This window comes from Haliaeetus leucocephalus, unplaced genomic scaffold (assembly GCF_000737465.1).
Source record: "Haliaeetus leucocephalus isolate CR32 unplaced genomic scaffold, Haliaeetus_leucocephalus-4.0 Scaffold1000, whole genome shotgun sequence".
Taxonomy (NCBI): Eukaryota; Metazoa; Chordata; class Aves; order Accipitriformes; family Accipitridae; genus Haliaeetus; species Haliaeetus leucocephalus.
In genome coordinates this window covers 1016536-1036176 of record NW_010973436.1, presented here as the reverse complement: position 1 = coordinate 1036176, position 19641 = coordinate 1016536, and the positions used below count along the sequence as shown (strand labels likewise).

At 44.4% G+C, this 19641-nt stretch overlaps 1 protein-coding gene across 1 annotated transcript in view; it reads left to right on the top strand.

Moving 5' to 3' along the window:
• Positions 1 to 6245, top strand: part of PKP1 (plakophilin 1) — a 42176-nt gene extending 35931 nt beyond the window's left edge. Inside the window, exons 12-13 of the mRNA XM_010584547.1 lie at positions 4788 to 4872; positions 6174 to 6245. Coding sequence (XP_010582849.1) covers positions 4788 to 4872; positions 6174 to 6245 — 157 coding nt within the window. The remainder of the gene's footprint in view (positions 1 to 4787; positions 4873 to 6173) is intronic.
• Positions 6246 to 19641: the final 13396 nt, after the last annotated feature.

The following is a 19641-nucleotide window of genomic DNA, read 5'->3' as shown; positions in this document are numbered from 1 at the left end:
GTTTTTGAGCCCATATACTCTGTGCAAAGCCAGATTAACCCCAGAGCCTTCTCCACACCCTTCAGAGCCATAGTAAAGCATTATTCTTTTCCTGTGCTTGTAAATTGAGAGCCAAAAAAAATCAAGCATGTTGATAGATAGAAATCCTCAGCACTGGTTTCTTGGAAACAGGCATGAGCCATCCAGGGTGGGGTTTGTAAAGGGGCCTCAGGAAATTTGCTGGTTGAATTTTAAGAAATCCTAAAAAGAACTGAAGCACCAACATCTTAAACCCTTTTAAAAATCCCAGCCCTCAAAACAGGAGATATTAGTATGCAGCCTGACTGCCTAGCACCTGGGCTTCCCACTCACGGCTTCCTGCAAACCTTATCATGAAGGTGAGGTCTGAGATTCAAGCACTGCTGATACATTGGGGTTGTGCTTAGCTTTAACGTTCAGATTTGTTCATCTTTCTGTTGAAACATCCACCTCAAGTGGCAAAGATGCAGCTGTGATGATACATATATATATGTACCTCCCCTGGTCTACTCACATATATTTTAGAACTGAGCAATCTTAATGTATTTTACCACTTTCTCTTTTAGGACTTGGTTTGAGTTTTGGTGGTAGTAATTCTGTCCTGCTTGTTATCCATACTCCCTACAGCCCTGTGCAAAAGCTTGTCAACCTTTGCCCACCTGTATGTTCATTTCTGGCCAAACTGGTGTTAAATTTACATGATCTTTGACCACGTATTCTCCTTCCTAGACTTTCATCTTTCCTATCATGTCCTTGTTTTAAAATACCTTATACAAATAACCTATTGTTTTCTGTTGTGAAAAGACATTTGCATGCCTTTTCCATCATCCTTTGATAAACCACTTACAATCCATCACTTGTTTCATGGCAGCAGAGGGACTCAGTCATTAGAAGTGGCTTCCTTGTTTAGGTTGAATCTCAGCCAATGAACATCCGTCAGTTTGCTGCTTTTATATGCTTCCACTTCTACAACAAGCCCAATTAACATGAAACCCATCCCTCTTCTAAGTCTTCATTGTTTTGAATAGTATTTACTTCTGCCTATAGTCCCTCTTTGGATCCCTCAGACCAGTTGTCAGCTAATTTACTACTTCAGCAAAGTGTTGCACAACTGGGGTTGTGTGTACCTTAATTGTCTTGACTGCTTTGTGTGATGAGCTTTGTTTGCAATGACTCACTAAACTGTGAGGAGTTACTAAACTCTGGGGATGTGTTCAGTGTGTTCCTTCTGTCTGTATCACAAATTCCTTCTGAGAAACTCCCCAGTTCTTACAATGTCCAAAACCTGAATTGTTCCTTTTCCTCCATTAATCATTTCTGTCCCCAAAGGTTTTTATGCTCTCCATTTTTTAGAAAAAATTACAATTTACACCCAGGACTAATCTTAACTTATTCGAGCCATATCATTTCAGGCTGTTCCCATGGAGCACATGTGAAAGAGACCTCCCCTCTAGTGAATCGGACACTTGCTAGTTCACAAGTTATCTAACTTTTCCCACTTTCCTGCGTAGCCTGTGAAGATAAACAAGAAATTTTAGGGTTGGATTTGTCTAGTCCTACATCAGAAAGAGCCTCACCCACTCCCTGATGGTAATAACTAGATCCAACATCTCTACTGGGGGCTGTTACCTAGGTTGGATGCAGACCCCATGCTCCCCACACTGATGCTGAATGTGGTGAGTCCCACGCTATCAACCTCCTCCATCCCAGCACCACAGCCAGCAGAAATAGAGAACAGACGAGGTCTCAGTGGTGACCAAATCACCATGGAGAACACCATGCCATGTTGCACCTTGTTAGTATTTTGCAGAGTTTTCTCTGTTAATCTGCCTCAGTTTCCCTGTGGACACGCCTCCTTCACCTCCAGCACTGGTGTTGGTTTGGTTGGTGTGTCTGCATAGTGCCTCCCTGGCATATGTTTCTTCTGCCACCCAACAAATCTTTACCTATATTTCTGAACTGGTCTCTCATTGCATTTGAAGCTGTAAATCATTTGCTTAACATGCTCAAACAATTTTATATTCAAATTTTAGTAAGAGCTTCCAGGTTACAGACAAGTAAGTTATGGAAGTTTTCCTCTCCTGTGTTCTTCTCAAATGCCAGCCAGTACTCCTTAAAGCTGAGATCTCTTTTTCTTGATGTTTCTTGTAGCTGTATTCTGAGTGAAAGGCATAAATGGTTCAGCAGTTTATCTGATAGCTGTGGTTTCTTCTCCTTCCTGGAGCATCCCAATTAAATAATTGTCTCCATCTCCTGCATATTACCTCATCTATGACACAGGCATCATAGTGGTGATGGTGTTCGTTCACTCTTTGTTATGTTTAATCCAAGTTGCCAAAATATTGAATATTACCTTCTCTTTTTGTTGGTGTTTCTGAAAAATCAAGCTACTCATACTAATTTATTGTGATGTCTGATGACCTTTTCATCTTTGCTCTCCAACTGTCTGAAAAATATTCTAGTGCTCATTTTCAAGTGACAGTATTTCACTAATAAAATTATAATTTTTCCCAGTAATTCTACTGGCTGCACTAAAAGCTTTTCTCCAAAATCTCTTTCCGTACTTTAGAGCATCAGATTTGCAGTTCATGTCACAATCCCTTTATCACTGATTTGTTTCAGTTTCTCTTTGTTCATTCACTTTTCACACCTTTTCTATTGTACAATTTAATTCTGCAGTTTCTTTCATTGATTCTTTTCTGTGGAAGAGAGTTCTTCTCATCCACACATATCCAATTTCCCATTTCTTCCAAAGATTGCACCCTGATATCAATTTTATAAATTTAAGACATCCTGAAGAAATCCTTCTTCCAGGAATTCCTTGGCATGTCCTCTGACATACATAAGGTTCTTGATATTTTTGTCCTTTGAGGAAACATTATCTTCCCCCATTATTGGATATGCATGTACAAAATCTTTGTCTTTTTTGCTGCCCTCGTGCTTACCTCCCTGCCCCACCACCTCCTTCTGATCAGCTTCTTGTTTGTGTTTCACTGAGTCAATAGTTTTTTGGATGACTGCTGCCACTGCCACCAGTGGACACCTTCCTTGCTGTCTTTCAACAAATTTTTACAAGTAATTCTATTTGTAAAAAACAGGCTGTCCTTAAAATCAAATTTGATTTTCAGGCAACTTGTTTTTAAGAAAGTTTTTCCCCAAATCATCTGTCCTTGATATTCTGCTCCATGTTATACACTGCTATAGTCACACTATTCCCAGCACTTTTGTTTAGGATATGCTGCTTTACATAATGAAATTGTTGTCACAGCTCCATCACTTCATGTTTAATCTTTTTATACGTAAATAGTAGCGGTAGATGCTCTATGAAACAGAATCAGTATCAATCCTTCAAATTAAGAGTGGAGAAATTCTTTTGTCTGAATTTGTAGATGGCTCAGATACCAGATGCTGGTAACTTTGGTTTGAAAAGAAAAAATCTTTCGAGGTGTGCTCTGAAGATATAATGGCAAAAAGTATGTATTTGGCATCATTAGAAGCAAATTATAAAAAAAAAAAAGAAAATTACTCTAGCTTAGAAAGAGAAACAACATGAAACAATGTATCCTTGAAAGAGTGTTCAGGACATGTACTGACCATCTAATCATAGATACTTTGGGGTTTATTGTTTTTTAATGGCTTTGCAGCCACGAACAACATTTCAGCCACAAAATTTTTTTAAACATCGTCATTCTGGTGACAGGGCATAGGATGCTTATAACCAGAGAAGTGATTTTGCAATAAAACCTAGTTCTTCCGTCCCAAAACTTTGCTCAAGAATTTCTGATTGTCTGCAGCTCTCCCACTCCTTCACACAATACCAATGTGTATAAGCTGCGCAATCCCTTTGGAATTTAGGACCATGTTAAACTTGCTCATTTCTTTGGTAACAACTGCTCTTTATGTTAGAGAAATACCCCTAAATTTACTGAATGCAGTTACATTCCTGCCCTTTCACATTCAGAGTACAGTGCTTGCAGGTCCCAGATTCTTGATGACCACTGTCAGTCCCATTTCTCGTAGCCTGATGAGGACTGTTTTGAGGACACAATGTTTTGTGAAGCTGTATCATACAGGGAGGGTCCTGAGTCTGGTCTCATACCTCTCCATCACCCTGGCCAAGACAGGCTGGGGCTGTTGCACTGAACCCAGGTCAGGAGTCTCCCACAGACAGGACGAGGTCCAGGAGATCAGGAGCAGTGATAAGAACCAGCAAGGAGGTTTATATCTAGGTTGTTGTATGAAATGTTCCAAAATTATAAAAGGTACTGCTATGACTCATGGTTTCGGAGCTGTTATGTGAGCAAGTATCTATTAACTTGTGCTGAGTAAGGACTTATGGTTGCAGATGTTGTTATTACAAATGCTCCCATCTCCTTCATCCTCACCAGGCAGCACAGAACCCTTTCCTCTGCTACTCTCCTGAGAGATTCGCCCACACTGTCCCTACAGACTCCAGGCAAGGATTGGCACCACTTCCCTTGTCTTTCACTCTCCCAAATTTCACACTCCAGAAACACTCCTTCAGCTCAGTTTAATGCTCGTTTTTCCACTCAAATCCTCCCCTCCTTTTCATTTGTCGTGTTCTGGTCCCAGAGGTTGTTGTCACATAACATTGCTGAGAGGGCAAGGAAGGTTTTATTGACAGTCCTCCATCAAGTCTAGCCAGCTTCCCAGATGGAGATGGGCTTATTTAAAGGCTGTCAGTAATGCATGTGGGTTGCTGCTCTGTGGCCTGCCATAATTCACCAGGGTTGCTTTCATCTTCCCAGCTCCTGTCCAAAAGCAGCCGAAGCTGCTCGCCTCCTCCTGACAGATCTTTGGTCGAACAGGGAGCTCCAGAGTGTGCTCAAGCAGGTAAGGAAAACGCTTCTGCTTTTCGGCTGACAAGAACAACCCTGGTCTTGACTCACTCGCTGAAGACGGTGAGTTTGCAAAGGCCGTGATTCAGCAGTGAGTACGGGCAGTGGCTGGGAGGAGCCCGGGGCACTGGGAGGACCACGATGCTCTCAGCACACGGGCACCCGCCTAAGATCCAAGCAAGAGGCAGCAAGTCACAACTGCAGCTGCTGGGACTGACTTTAGGGACCAAGTGAACAGCAGCGTGTCTGTGTCAGGCAGCTTGCACCCTGGGGAGGATGCTAGCTTAGGTGGGCTCTTCCACGATGCTCCTGGAGTCGACGCTGTCCTGTGTGCATGGCATTGCTCTGTGCTGAGAACAGACCTGGACGTTTTGCACTAGCTTGGGAGATTCCCTTCAATTGCAGTCCATCGTGTAGGATCCAGCGTGTCCCAACAGGTCCCTGGCAAGATTCCTTCTCTCTTTCCCGCCATTTTCTTCTGTGTCCATAATCCTACCCTGTGGTTACATCACCCCTACAGTCAGGGTAATCTTTTAAACCAAGAAGAGGAGTATTTAGGATTTGTTTTCTCCCTGCAACAGAAACTGTGAAAGTACAGAGCCAGACGGGGCACTGAGCCAGCTTCCAGCTCCCAGTGGCTTTCTTTGAACAAGCTGGGTTTTTCCAACTCAACAGCAGCAGCACCTGCAGAGAGTAAAGGGCCAAATTAAAGAGAAGGAGTAACATCCACAAAGGGGAGTACCCTGGGGGCAGGAAGGTAGAGAGTACCTAAATACCGTTCTTATATTAACGGTTAGGGACTTTCTCCATAGGAGCTTGTGTAGCTTTGTGCCAGGCTCTGCTCAGGAGCCTGTGCCAACTCATTTTGATGTGACTGAGTCACTCCTGTGTTCACACAGATGTTCATTGCATAGGTACACATCAGACAAGAAGGATGGGAGTCCGCAAGGATATATGCATCATGCATATATCTTTGCTGTTTTTTCCAGGATGAGGAATAAGATGAAATAATTATTCAGTGAAGGATTAAGTAAAGGTTTCCTCCAGTGAAGCTGGAGAAATCCAGTTCCTGGTGGACGGAAAACAATTCAAAGAAGATGAAGTCCATCAATAAGGGTGACGTATTGAAGGCACACAGAGGGAGGACAGAGGAGGTTGTCTGAGAATGAAGCACACTTTTTAAGTGGAGGATAGCTGTTGAAGTGGGGCAGGAGGCTCTCTCTCACAGCAATAGATAGCTATCAGTTTTGAAATTGGTATGCACTCACTGCACTTCATATACATCTGCTTTTTCAGCAAGGATTTGATAAGAACATGATGGGATCTTTAGCTGGAACAACATTCAGGACCCTCTCCTCCAGATTTTAGGAGCCTCTCCACATGCGTTCAGGCTGCAGGTGAGAATGGGGCCCTCATGCATGGGGAAGGGGTGGTTTCGGGGGCAAATGAGTGGAGCGTGAACCCTATGAGGTCTTTGCTGTTTTTAATCTCCCCTAAAGTGGGTTTGTGAGATTTTAATCCCAAATCTTATCAGCCCAAACTGCAAAGTGTTTGTTTCGATGAAAGGTCATAAATTGTGCAGTTCCTGGGTTTAGTGCAGATGTTGCCCACACTACACAGCTGTGTATTTTAGACATGCTCAGCACAGATGCCATAGGACAAATCTGTTGGACTTAACTATGCCTCATGTGTCTTCCTTACTTACTTTGCCAAGCAATAACTGACTAATTGCATTTTGCCAAATCCTCTCAGGTGGGGCTTTTCACAGGAATCTCTCTGACAGTACTTTCATTCCTGAATTTTGAATAATGTTATCCAGATAGTGTCAGTAACATGCAATTAATTCCAGCACATGCTATGGCATTAACCATCACCCCTAGGGACTTTTTGAGCACTTAATAATCTGCCTGTAAGCCTCACATCAAAATTTGGAACTACATGCTGTCATCTGAAAAATCCCAGTAGAGAAACCAGGTTAGAGAAATCGTGGGCAGACTTTTCAGGGCATCATTATGGTTTTTTCTTCAGTGTGAAATGAGGATTGAATCTGTAAGGTACTTCTGGTTCATAATTCCCACTGAAGGGAAAAGCTTTAAGCACTTTTCAAATATCTGATGTCTCTATGATGGGGATTGAGATTATCCAAAATTAATTATTTGCTCTCTTCCCCAACACGCTCTTTGCGATCAAACTAAGCACAGTCCTCAGGTAAGACAAAATGGTGCAAAAGCCCATTGCTTTCCTCTGCCCAGGTGTGGGTTTCACTTCTTGCTCTGTTGGGGTGTTTCCACTGAGACTCAGAGGAGCATGGAAGTCTAGGGTGAAAAGCTATGGGGAGTACAGAAACTGGGTACAAGACAAGAAAAAGATTTAAAATTGGTTTTGAATGTAATGAAAAGATTTCTTGAATGCTCTAATTACCTGGGCTTTTGGGTTTTGTTTGTTTTTCTCCATTTCAGAATTTGGAATTGGTTCATGTCCAGGAAGACAACCCTTTCACATTTACTTAGGATGTTAAAGATGTAGAGTGTTTCTGAGTTTAACTCAACTGTAAAGCAAACTAAACATATGGATTTCATGTGGATGATACTGATATTTTTAAGCATTTTCTTCTTTTTAGGGGGAGAAGGGACTTCTATTGAGGTTATACTTTCTTGATGTCAATAATTTTTTTTTTTTTTTTGCAAAGAGTGTGTCTGTGTAACTATGTACGTGTCGCTGTGTATGTGTGCATGCAGGCAACATACATGCACACACATGGTGAGTAGGATCTCCCTCCAGGCTTAGTCCCCTGTCGTCCACCGAAAGTCGGTGTGAGTTGTGCAGTTTAACCCCCTTGCAGAGTTTTTTCCAATTCCACCAGATCCATGCACCAAATACTGCCACACTAAAAACATGTCACAACCTATTTTTACCCACAAGTATAAAAATGGCCAATTTTAGGTCCCCCATTGGATATGGCCATTATAGACAGATACACACAACAATACTCTTCTTTACAAAGGCTGGTTATTCCTAACATTTATAAACACAAGCTTCTTTTCTGCTTATGAATTTTTCTCCAATGAGCTCTTCTAGTTATTAGTATTTTCTTTCCTGTCACGTGAACTCTTTATCTCAAGAAGCAAATTGACGTCTGCAAACTCTCTCCCGGGTCTCAGTAACCCTTCTCAGAAGCTGTATGTGAGGGGACAATTGCAACACATCTGCAGACCATGAATATTACTGGGTCCCGAACCATTTTGAGCGCCAGAACAACTCAATCTCGTGACTGTACCTGGACAAATGTGGCATTTGAGAAGCTGAGCTGGAGACAGGCAAAGTGTTTTTCCCGTGGGATCACTGACCGCCACACAGGACTGAAAAAAGTGAGGGATGTGGTCTTTTTAATCACATAATGGTTTTACTGATCAATGTAAAGAAATAGTATTAATATGCAAAGGAATGTAAGCACTTGTGTGAAGTCAGGTTTGGAAATATTTTATTTCTTGTGATCTTTAATTACATGAATCACCCTGTGATGCTAAGGCTGTGATAGAGGACTGCTGAGCTCATTTCAGGGCAACCCAATTCTTATGACAGGAACCATGTGATGAAAGAGGCTGATCTTCCTCTCTCCAGAAGAAAAATATCCTCTACCTGTCCCGAGAGGGGCTGCAGCTCAGATCCACAGGGAAAGGACCAGCTGAGGATGCATTTGCTGGCTGTCCCACACATGTGGTTATTGCTTCGTCAAACAGCAGAGGGGCACAGGATCCCATTTTGCAAATATCAGGGATGCAGGAGGTGCTTGGGAAGGATGAATTATGAGCCTGGAAAGGGAAAAACACTCTCATTTTTTTGCAAGCGTTAGACTCCTAAATTGGCGGAAATTAGCATGTCCCCATTCACTTCACAGAAATGGGGTGATTTGTGCCCGCTAAAGAACCGTCCATGAAGTCCAGATTTGCTCTGACACAGCTCTAGAGCTAAGAAATGCGGTCCGCTTGTTTGTCCCCCATTTAGACCGTAGGGAGCACATGTCCACAGAGGGAGATCATTTTCCAGCTGGTTTTTCTCTTGGACTACAAAGGGTGGCTTAATCTTGTGCACTTTAATGAGCAGCAACTATTTGCTTGCCTTCACCCACGTTCAGTCCAGAGCTTTCTGTGCCGAGCTCTCAGCCAAATGAGAGAGAAACAAAGCACCTTTGAAGTGGAGAGCTAGAACCAGGCGAATCCGGTAGGACAGTTTCAGGAGCATTTAAACAGCAGCAAAGGAGCCCCAGCCCTTGGGCATGCCCTTGCCATACCTGCCAACTCTTCCCTAGCTGGATGTATATTCTCAGATGCACAGTTCAAAATGTTTTCAGCAGGACTCAAGACTACAGATGTCCAAAATGGTTGCAGCATCCACAGGCAGGATTGTTACAGTTTTGGTGTAAAAGTATGTTGTGTGCAATTTTGCATTCGGATTTGTTCCTGTAATTACATGTTCGACAGAAGTCCTGGGAGCTAATGTTTTTCTCCGTAAAATTAATTGGGGAAACCTAACTACAAAATGTAATGATGGAATATTGAGGAAATTCATTCTAATTGACTGTTATTTAGGCTTTATTTTAAAACACTGCTGCTGCTTTCACTGGTAATGCAGTTTGCTGAATGGCTGTATGAGGCACAAAGAGCTGTAGCTATATGATCATCATCTCACAATTAAATTTACAAGTACTGGAGATTTTGTTATTAAGTGTTAGACCCAATGAGACAGATACATCATTCACACAAATTTTATTAAGTACAGCAAAGTTGTTTTTTTCCAAAGCTAATAAAGAGATAGAAATAAAATCTGTCTCCATCCTCAGAGATTTTCAAAACATGACTGGGCACAGCCCTGAGAAATCTCATCTAGCTTTGACGTTATCCCTGCTTTGAGCTGGGCAGACCAGAGAGGTTCCTTCCAATCTAATTTTTTTTATGATGCTGTATGTTACTGCTTTCATACCTCAAAAAATAGCTAACTCAAGAAAGCAGCAGGCTGTGTGAATTGTAACCACTCTGCCATCCCAGGGCTATTTTGCAGCTATTTCTTCCCCAGGAAATTCTCTGGTACTCAACTCTATTTTCCTCCCAGTCTCTCTTTTTAAAATCTGGACTACAGACTCCACCCAAGTCACTGAAGTGATACTGATGCCCAATTGTGAGAAGAGAAAGGAAAATCAGACTTATCAGGGTAACTGGCATTGCTCATAACCAGCAGTTTCAGGAACTCAGTGAGGTTTCCTCTATCATAAATGGATGCTGTTTTCATCTCCAACAAATATTTTTTTTTCATTCTAGGGAGGTATTGTTTCTTAAAGGCATGTTTTTAACTGTGACATCTTCTTCAATGAGCTTGTTTCCTGTTTCTTGCTTATTTAAGAGCCAAGGTAGGCCATACCCCCAATGATAGGGATGAGGGCAGGTCTACAGCACGTAGCACATGCCCTGGGTCATAGTGATGGAGAATTACTGAGGAGGGAAGGACCATAACTAGCAGCACCGTTAGCTCTGCTGGCAGCAGAAGTAAGAGCAGTTGGGGCCTGATTTGTGCACAGGACACACAACCATGTAAATAAATACCATACTTGTTTGTCCTGGACTTAGCAGAGCTTTTTTTGGTCTATTTTCTCATAAATGCTTTGTTTGTTTTGTGTATGTACAATCCAACCCACCCCAGCATTTCAGAAGCCTCATGGACAAGTAGAAGGCAGTAGGCAGTTTTATTCCTCTCTGACCCCACACCAGTTTGAGACCAACTTAGCCTACCAGTCCATAGCTATACAGTGTATTCTGTAAGATATAGGTATGTGAGAATAATGTATCAGAGTTTTGTTTTGGCTGTACTGTATGTATTTGCTTCACTGGAAAAGCTGAAATCAATAAAAATTGCTGAAATTTCTTCAAGCTTCTCATTTTTTATGGTTTTATTTTGGTTGTCTTGCCAGTGTTAGGAAAGAATAAAGCATCTGTTTGAAATGTTCATAAAAGCCTGTTACCCTGCAGCAGTGATCAGTCTGGACTACCCTGCCTTATGCCGATATGAGTAACGAAGCTGTAAATCCCGTTTCCTCCACCATTACATCCTTGGCAAGCCTCAGTGAGTTTCTCTCCCATGAGTTTTTACAGTCACCACTTCAATCCATGAAAAATTTAATTATCAATAGCATCATTTGTGTCACTGCTGTATGGTTTCAAAGCTTGTTGTGGGGAAAAACCCCACACCTTAGTTTCTTCTGAACCTGGCTCATATGAGCTGTGTTTGAAGCTTTCTAGGTCTTACATTTAAAAAGTGTGACAAGTTTCTCTTTGGTCCAGTCTGGAAAGTCCCAGGACACAGACCAGTTCCTCAGGCAGACCCATTAGCTTGTCACATGCAGTGACCTTCTCTGAACCTTTCCCAATTAAACTATTTCCTTTCTGAGATGAGGAGACCAGAACAGCATGCAGTATGCAAAGGGTGAGTAAGCCATGGGTTTATGTAAAGACATCACAGCCACCTTTCTGTTCTCTTCTCCTTCCCTAACAATTCCTGACATTCACCTTGTTTTCTGCAGCTCTGTTGTGTGTTGAGCTGTCACTGGGATGGGCTGTACATCATAAAGTTGGTCATGGTCATCTCCAAGCCCATCATTTACATGTGAAAATAAGATTATTTCACCCCATGTGTATCACTTAACATTCCTCTATGCTGATGTTTGTCTGTCATTTATCACCCTTACCTTGTTGGTCTATAGTTCCCCAAAACTTTATATACAGGCATGACCTTCGGTCCTCAGATATGCAATGATGTTGGTTTCCCTGTATCAGGTATAGGATGTCGTAGAAATCTTCCCCATTTCTCACAGGCATCACAAATTAGAAAAAGTAAATACACAATCTTTCCTGCTCTTCTCCTTTCTGAGTACTCCTTTCACCCTTATTACTTATTGGTCCTCCAGTCTCCATGACAGGCCCTCATATATTTGAAGATGCTCTTACTACTTATGGCTTATTCTTCTGACTTCAGCTAGTTGTTCCTTCAACTCCCTTTTTGGCATATTTAATATGGTTTATGTTTAACCTGACAGAGGTTATGAAGTCTTTCCTATTTTTGTCTTCAGCTATTTGAAAGACACCTTCTGATAACCTCCCTCTCCTACTGCTTAACCAGGCCAGCTCCCTTCTGCCCTTCCTCAAGGCTTTCTTAACTGGTGGGATGTACTGGGATTGTGCTTCAATATGATAGCACAGTCCACATTGTCTGTAAAGTTTAATTCTCCCTTTTATTTTCCCTAAGAAGCACCATCCTTTAAGTTCCCCTTTTGGACGATGAGTACACAGTTGTGGATATTTAGGCTTTTGTTGATCCAGATGTTGATGGTATGGGGCAGCTCTATAAATGTAAGATTTGAGGCCAGACTTTTCATGCTAATCGGGACCAAATTTAAGGCTACATCTGCTTTGGGGACTTCCCAGCCTGCTCCATGAAATTGCTGTCGACAGCATCTAAGAATTTGGCCTCTGCGTCACATCCTGCAGTAACTTAAGCCCAGTCTACACCGGGATAGCTGAAATGCAGGATGCACAAAAGACTGTACTTCCAGTACTGGGCAACACTGTAGTGTATAAACACTGGCGGCAGCCTTACAAAAGAAATAAGGAAGCAGCATCCTCTTGATCTCCTTCAGAAGACAGTTCTTCAAAGAACAAACCTGGCAAAGGGGAATGTGATCTCAGGTACAAGGTGTGTTTAGTTCATTTACTCAAGGCAAGGCTGAGGAATAATCCTTACCACTGAGAACTATCGTATGAAAAGAGGATTCACAGCCTATCAGACAGGCTTGCCACAGCCTGTGAATCCATGCATGGGAAAAGAGACAGACGTCACCCCACGCCACATTACTCAGAGCTCCTTTCCAGGAGCACCCTCTGCTGCTCTGCTGAGATTTTTGAAAGGTGGGCAAGCACTAAAGGATTAAGCACAAAGGCAAAGCACCCAAACCCAAATGTCTTAACCAGTTTTGGGTGGAACTTATACAGCAGTACTTCAAAACTTAAATTGCATTGGCAGCCATTGTCATTCCTTACTTAAGCTGGTTCTTGGCCACAGTGCAGCAGGCATATTTGCAATTGGTTTTGAATGTAGTACCTAAGTAATTGTCTTATAAAAGTCCATTAAGGACTAGTGCATCCAGAACTCCTTGGAAGGATTAAATGTTGATATCACATTCATACTGGTGATGTCCATTCTGCAGCTTCTTCAGGCACAAATCACATCTGAAAGCACATCTAAGAAAGGTCATATAAATTATAGGCTAGAAGAGCAAGTTGTCTTTTACAGAGTCTAGCATAGATGCAGAGTGTCTAAAAGTAATGCAGATGAGTCCTACCTCTATATTCTTGAGCAGGTTCTCTGGACACTGAAGAAGGGCAGGACATGTCATTGTGGCTCTCAGCACATGCCTCCAATTTGGAAATTAAGAGTTGCTCAGCAATGAAGCCAATACACGACTACGTGCTTGGATCTCCCTCTATCCATCTGCAGGATGTAAAATGAATAGCAAGAAACTAGTATGTCTTTTTATTTTGGGATCTGTATCCTAGGTATGAAGACATAAGAAAAGCCCATTTTTGGACAGTGCAGTCTGTAGACACACACAAAGACCACAGGGCAGTTTGCAAGAAAAAGACAACCAAGGTGCTCCTCGTGTGATTCAGATACAATGAAAAATGCATCCCCTCTAGAGCCTAGGTCAGAGACCAGAGAATTCTGTGGGGGAAGACAGTCATGGATGCATTGATTTAGCTCAAATGCGTTGGTATTGCAGCAGGATTCAAGGGAAGAAAATGGATGCTGCAATATGCAGAGTACCCACAGAGCACTCCTCCTCCAAAATAGAGCGAGGACTAAGTTCTTGGAAACCTACAGCTCATGGGATCTCAAATAATGCATGGGACTCCACCAGAAAAGCCTTATCCCACCAGCAAAGTAGCCCCCAGTATAGCCTCCCTCTCCCGTCCCACAGTGCAACTTTTGAGTCCTTTAATCACTGCCCATGATGCTTTCAGAGCAGACCCCAGTCTCCATTTTTCAGGCCCATGGGATACCTTCCCCACAGATCCCAGGCATGCCCAGAAATACTCGACTTCCCCAGGCCACACCCCAGAGGATCATCACTTCCCAGCCAAGAGCAGTTCCCAATTTCATGGCACAGAGACCACATTGCACTGCGCAGGGCATGCCTCGGAAACACCAAGCCCAAGCCACACACCGCAACAGCACCAACGACCCCACAATACCAACATCTCCTGCTGGGACATACTCGCTCAACAAAGTTCCTCTATCTCAGTTTCCCACACACTGGGTGAGATCACTCCAAGCAGAGGCACTGCTGTGGCATCCCGACCCCACAGTCAGATGCCTTAGGAGTGCCATGGTCCCACATGGCACACTGCTGGAGGACACGTGGCAGCCCATACCAGAAAGCCCTGCCCCATAAAAGCAAGGCATATGCGGAAGAGCTTCAGCATATGCATAGCACCCACAGCCCATAGCCCCCACAGTACTCGTGCACCCACACCCCAGGGCATCTCCACCGCAGGAGCCGGGGGCCAGGGTCAGGAGAAAGCACAAGTCCCGTGTGAGTCACAGTGACTCATTCCCTAGCTACCTTCCCTGTAACATGCATGACTTTGTGCTCCTCTATCGTATAACCCTCATTTGTATCTTTCCCACAGTTATGTGTCCTTGCAGATTTAATCTTGCTGAGCACAGAAGTTGTTACCTATCTAAGATTGTACTTGGCCCCTTTCTTGGTGTTTTCTAGGCTTGCCTTTGTCTCAGAAAAGCCTTTTGAGGGATTCCCATGAAGCATCCCAAACACAGGGCCATGTCCTTTTCTTTCATCTAACACCAGGAGGTCTCTCCTTTGTGCTGCTGGGATGCAGGAAAATGTTGCAGCTCTACCTGAGCCTTTATAGCATCTTCTCCATCAGGGTGGGTGGATTAATGACATCTAGAGCAACATTTCCCTGATTAAGGAAACTCTGTATGCAGTTTTTCAGGATGTGGCATCCACTCTTGGATGCTTACACTGAGCATCTTCCATCCAACTGAGCCCCAACAATGCTTTTCTAGCTCCAGCTCCCATTACAGCCCTCTGCAACTTGATAAGCTCATGCAGGAAAGGCTTTGACGAAAGAGTTATTACCTCCCTGCTACCACCCTCCTGTGCACTCATTCTGTGCTGAAGGCAATGCACTTGGTGGCAGAAATGAGATCCTTGGTCCTCCCAGCCTCCTCAGCCCAACAGCTGATGATGAGCAAGAAAGCGTCTCAGCACAAGGAAGAGCATTGCAGGAATCTTCGTAGGGTACGAGGGGATTGCATTGGGATGGTGGAATTGCTGGCAGTAATTTTTAGGTAGCAGATCTGGCCCTGATTAACACTTTGGTCAATATTCCAGGTCTTGGATGAGATCTCGGATGTCCCAAAGCTGAGAGATGACCAGATCTGACCACTGCTGCTGCAGTGTCTCCAGAGCTCGACACAGTCATACCCATGCACAGAGCTTGCAGGATACCTTCCTGATCCTGGTTTCTCCCTTGACCTTCTGCCAGTGAAGCTGTCTGCATTTCTGCAAATGAGAGGCAAAGCAGTTAAAATACCCCCAGCCTGTGCAGCAGTGAATAACCCCCTCATTGTACAGGCGTGCCCGGCTTCCCAAGGCAACACAATGGGAAAAAAAGCAGGTAGATATTTTCAAAAGTGATAAAGGTATTGGAAGTTCCTGGAACTGTAAAACCCAAATACTTTCCCAGAGAATTGGAGTTCCTCCCTCCTTTCCCTGGCACTTCTCTCCGCAAAAAGCCTTACAAGTGCACTGCAGGATCTTACCTAACAGATTTGAGCTCAGGCAATAGCTGTAACTGCTTTTGGGTCCTGAGGCCAAGTTTCAGTCTGACAGATGACCTAGACTGGGTGCTGTACAATGAAGTGTAGCAGAGATTTGCTTTGTGCATCTTATTGCTTTCTTCCTTATGTTTTCTATTCTTTCCCCAGCAAGCCTCTTTATCTCACAGTACAGGCAACTCCTGCTTCAATCAACAAGAATCTCTCCTGGCAGAACAGGAAAAATCAGTCTCACATCAGCAGTGCTGAAAGAAACACTCAAAAAATGTAAAGAAAAAAAAATGGATATTGACTGAGTGCCTTTGAGTCCCACCCTGAGCTTTTCTTTAGCACGTTTTACCCATGATGAAAACTGATTCTTGTTTCCTTTGAGGGGAGGAGAAACAGCCAGGAGGGGGAAAGGTGCTGGTTTAGTATCACAGCGGGGCTATTGGCGGGATCACAGCAAGACTCTGGATTTCCCAGGCAGCAGCACATCTCCTAAATGGCTTCCCTCATTTTTGTCTGTGCAATGAGAAACTGGCTGTGCCTTTCCCCAATATTTTTTTTTTCTGAGGGTAACCCAGAAGCAATGTAGAGATTATTTCCTGCAGGATGTGGAGAAGCAGAGGGTTAAAGAACCAGGAGAAAGGGGAGAAGGAGGAGATGGCTCAGGCGAGTGTTTATGCTATTCAAAGCCATGATTCCTTGGTACACAGAGCAAAATCCACACCCATTGCCTTTCTGCCCATGGAGCCTGCCTGCCACAAGCTCCTGGGTGAAGAAGCAACACCACTGCAGGGCTCAGCCACCGTGGGAAAGTCAGTGGAGCCACGGCAAGTCCTGCCGCGTGGCGAGACCCAGATGCAGGTGAGTCAGAGCCCCACCTTGCTTTGAACAGGAGGAAGCAGAGCCCGTGGAGAGGCACCCAAAAAAAGGCAGAGCACAAGAGGGTGGTTCGTACCCACGGGGGCCCCCGGCAACTCATCCCCACTCCCAGGCGCTGCAGCCTGCAGTTAAAACAGGGATGAAGCCGTGTGCCAAATTAGCCAGCGTAGCAGCCAGTGGGATAACAAGAATGGATGGAGGAGCTTTTCCTCCAGCGATCGAAGCGTACCAGGGAAAGACTGACAGTGACTGGCAGGTCTCCGGCAGGCAAGAAGGGAATGGGATGAGCAGTCACAATTACTCATGGGCAGGTAGCTAACTGCTCAGCTTTGCCCTGGGAAGGGTCAAACAGAGCCCAGTGCTGAAAGAGCCAAGACCATGGTATGTGGGAATATCTTCTCAATGACTCTCCTCTAAGCTGTGTCCTTGCCACCACCCTCCTGCCATGGACCACATCCCTGCAGGGGGAAGTGCCAGCATGAATGGGCTGGGCAATCCCCATAAACCAAGTCTGGGGCTTTGGTCCACACGTCTCCTGGTGTTTGGTAGAGGGATGGGCCATTTTCACCTCCATCTTGAGCTGGGAGGACAGGAGTAAGTCATGGTGGGGGGACATGTGCAATGTCATGCAGCCCCGTGGCTGTGCTAAAGACAGGGTTGTGAGCATGATCCAGCAGCAGCAGAGCTGCAGGCACCTTCCATAAACTATCCAAAGGGGAACGCAGCCTTCCTGGGAGTGGTTCAAGAGCAGCACCTCCATGCCCTCCAGTGCAAAGCTGGAGTGCTCACCACGGGAGCACCAGTGTGGTACAACCTGAGGCCAAATCCTGAGGAGGAACCAGGCCAAAATACCTGGTGTCTTCAGGTTTTATTTAGCAAGATGCTGCAGGGGCAATCCCTGTTTGAGAGCACTGTGGCTCTTTCTATCCATGCTTATGGACATGCCACTGGGCTGCTTCTCCTTCCCAGAATGACCAGGAACATGAGGATCCCCTGCCCAAACTGTTGTCACCACTGTGTCATTCTCCTTTGGGACCACAGAGGAGCTCCATACAAGCAGAGACACCAACGCTGACACCACGACAGTCTCTAAGGCTCCATCCTGGGTGGGGTGTTTACCTCCCCACTTTCTCCTTCAACATCTTAGGCCCAGCTAGCAGTGAGTTTATCTCATTTACAGGTGCATATTTTGGCCCTTGGGTGTCTGTTCTGTGGGCTTTTGAGAGGGTCCCAGGCCATGAACATGTGGTCCCTGCTTTGATGCTTAACACCACCCTACAGGCACAGCAGATCAAAAGTCCTGGGGATTTTTCTGTGCCTCTTCCATCTCAGAAATCCTGGCACAAAACTCCTTACCTAATCTAAGGTGCTCTGAGATATCCCCAGATATCCACTGGCTGCTCAAAGGGCTCAGCACCCAGGATGTACATCACTGATCAGGAATCTGCCTCCAGCGCAGAGCTCGTGCTGTGTCCCTGGGAGAGAGCCCAAAATCTGAGCCTTCATGTCGGAATCCAGACTCTTGCTTTCAGCATACTGCAGAGTAACCAGGCTATTGGCTTCAGACAGACCTTGGCACCAACTAAAACCAGACTGTACATTCAGGGCCTTAAATTTCACTTGCCAGGGAAGGACTGTCCAAAGCCAGTGGTGATTTTGCATCATCCTCTGTTCCAAGGTACAAACCTGAAATGCTTTAACAGGACCATAGGATTTTCAAAAACGATGAGTGAATTCAGATGCTTACATGTTTTTAAAGTCATTTTGGGGGTCTCCAAGTGTAATTTGTTCAGCACAAATTTGCCAGCATGATAGCAGTTGTGGTGCAGCGAGGGGTACCCTGTGCCAGGCTGCCGACAGTGTGAAAGATCTACTATCGCCTCCCTCCCCTCTAGCTATGGGCAGCTACCATATGCCCACAACTACCTGCCTTCTCAGTTGCACAGCTTTGCAGGGTTTGCAGGACAGCTTGCTTGCATTTTTTTTTTTTTAAGCTGCCAAACACCAGCTCTCCATAAACTGAGCTAAATAACCACATCTAAAAAACTTTCCCTACCACCCTGTCCTTTATTGCTCATTCCCTGTTAGAAGAAATCTCTTAGGATCAATCCACCCTCACCTGGGCAGCTTAAAATTAGACACTGAAGTCTAAGATAGTTGCTCTGGGTTCCCTTCATAGCTAGTGGAGAGGTATAGTCTGCCCAGCATGTGGTTCACCCCATCATCAGACAGAGGTGGAACGGGGGGGCAAATTAATAATTTTCTATTTTCACTGCTGAGTAAGGAAGTACAGATTAAGATAAGTGATGCTCAGACATAGCTAGGTAGCCCGAACCTCACCCTTTATCTTTTGTGAGTGCACATACACAGAAACACCCACTGTAATACTATATTGCAAAGGGACAATCTTCTTTCTAGGATGTCAGACCAGCTTTAGCCTGGCAGAACAGGGCCGTGAACAACACATTTCTTATGTCTTTCTGACATGAATGTGAAATTAGTGTCAGGCCATCAAGGAGGGTGAAACCAGGCAGAAGCTTTGCAATGCTCCTGCAACCTTGTGCTGTACCCATGGGGGACCCACCATTAGAATGTTCCTAATTCTTGTCTTGCCATCACCAATTCTCTGAAAAACCCATCTCCTGGAGTCATTAAGCTATCTAGGATGTTTGCTTTCCTTTATTTCCAAGCAAAAGGTTGCAGAGAAAAGCTTGACCTGCCCAGCACCGCCCATGTGCTGGAGGGTAGTACATCTTTATGGTTAGGATTAAGAAGACTTCACTGTAAATAGCTGGGCCCTATGACTCATGTTCATAGCTTGGTTCATTTTGTTCATCCTTGGATGGAAACCCTTCTAACTGGATTTCCTTTGCAATTTGTGGCTGCTTTCACTGTATCTGGTTGGACATAATGCAATGCAAAGAAAGGCTGGGTGGCAAAGAAAGTTTCATCTGATTGTCCAGCCTTGCCTTTTCTGGTGGTGGTCTGA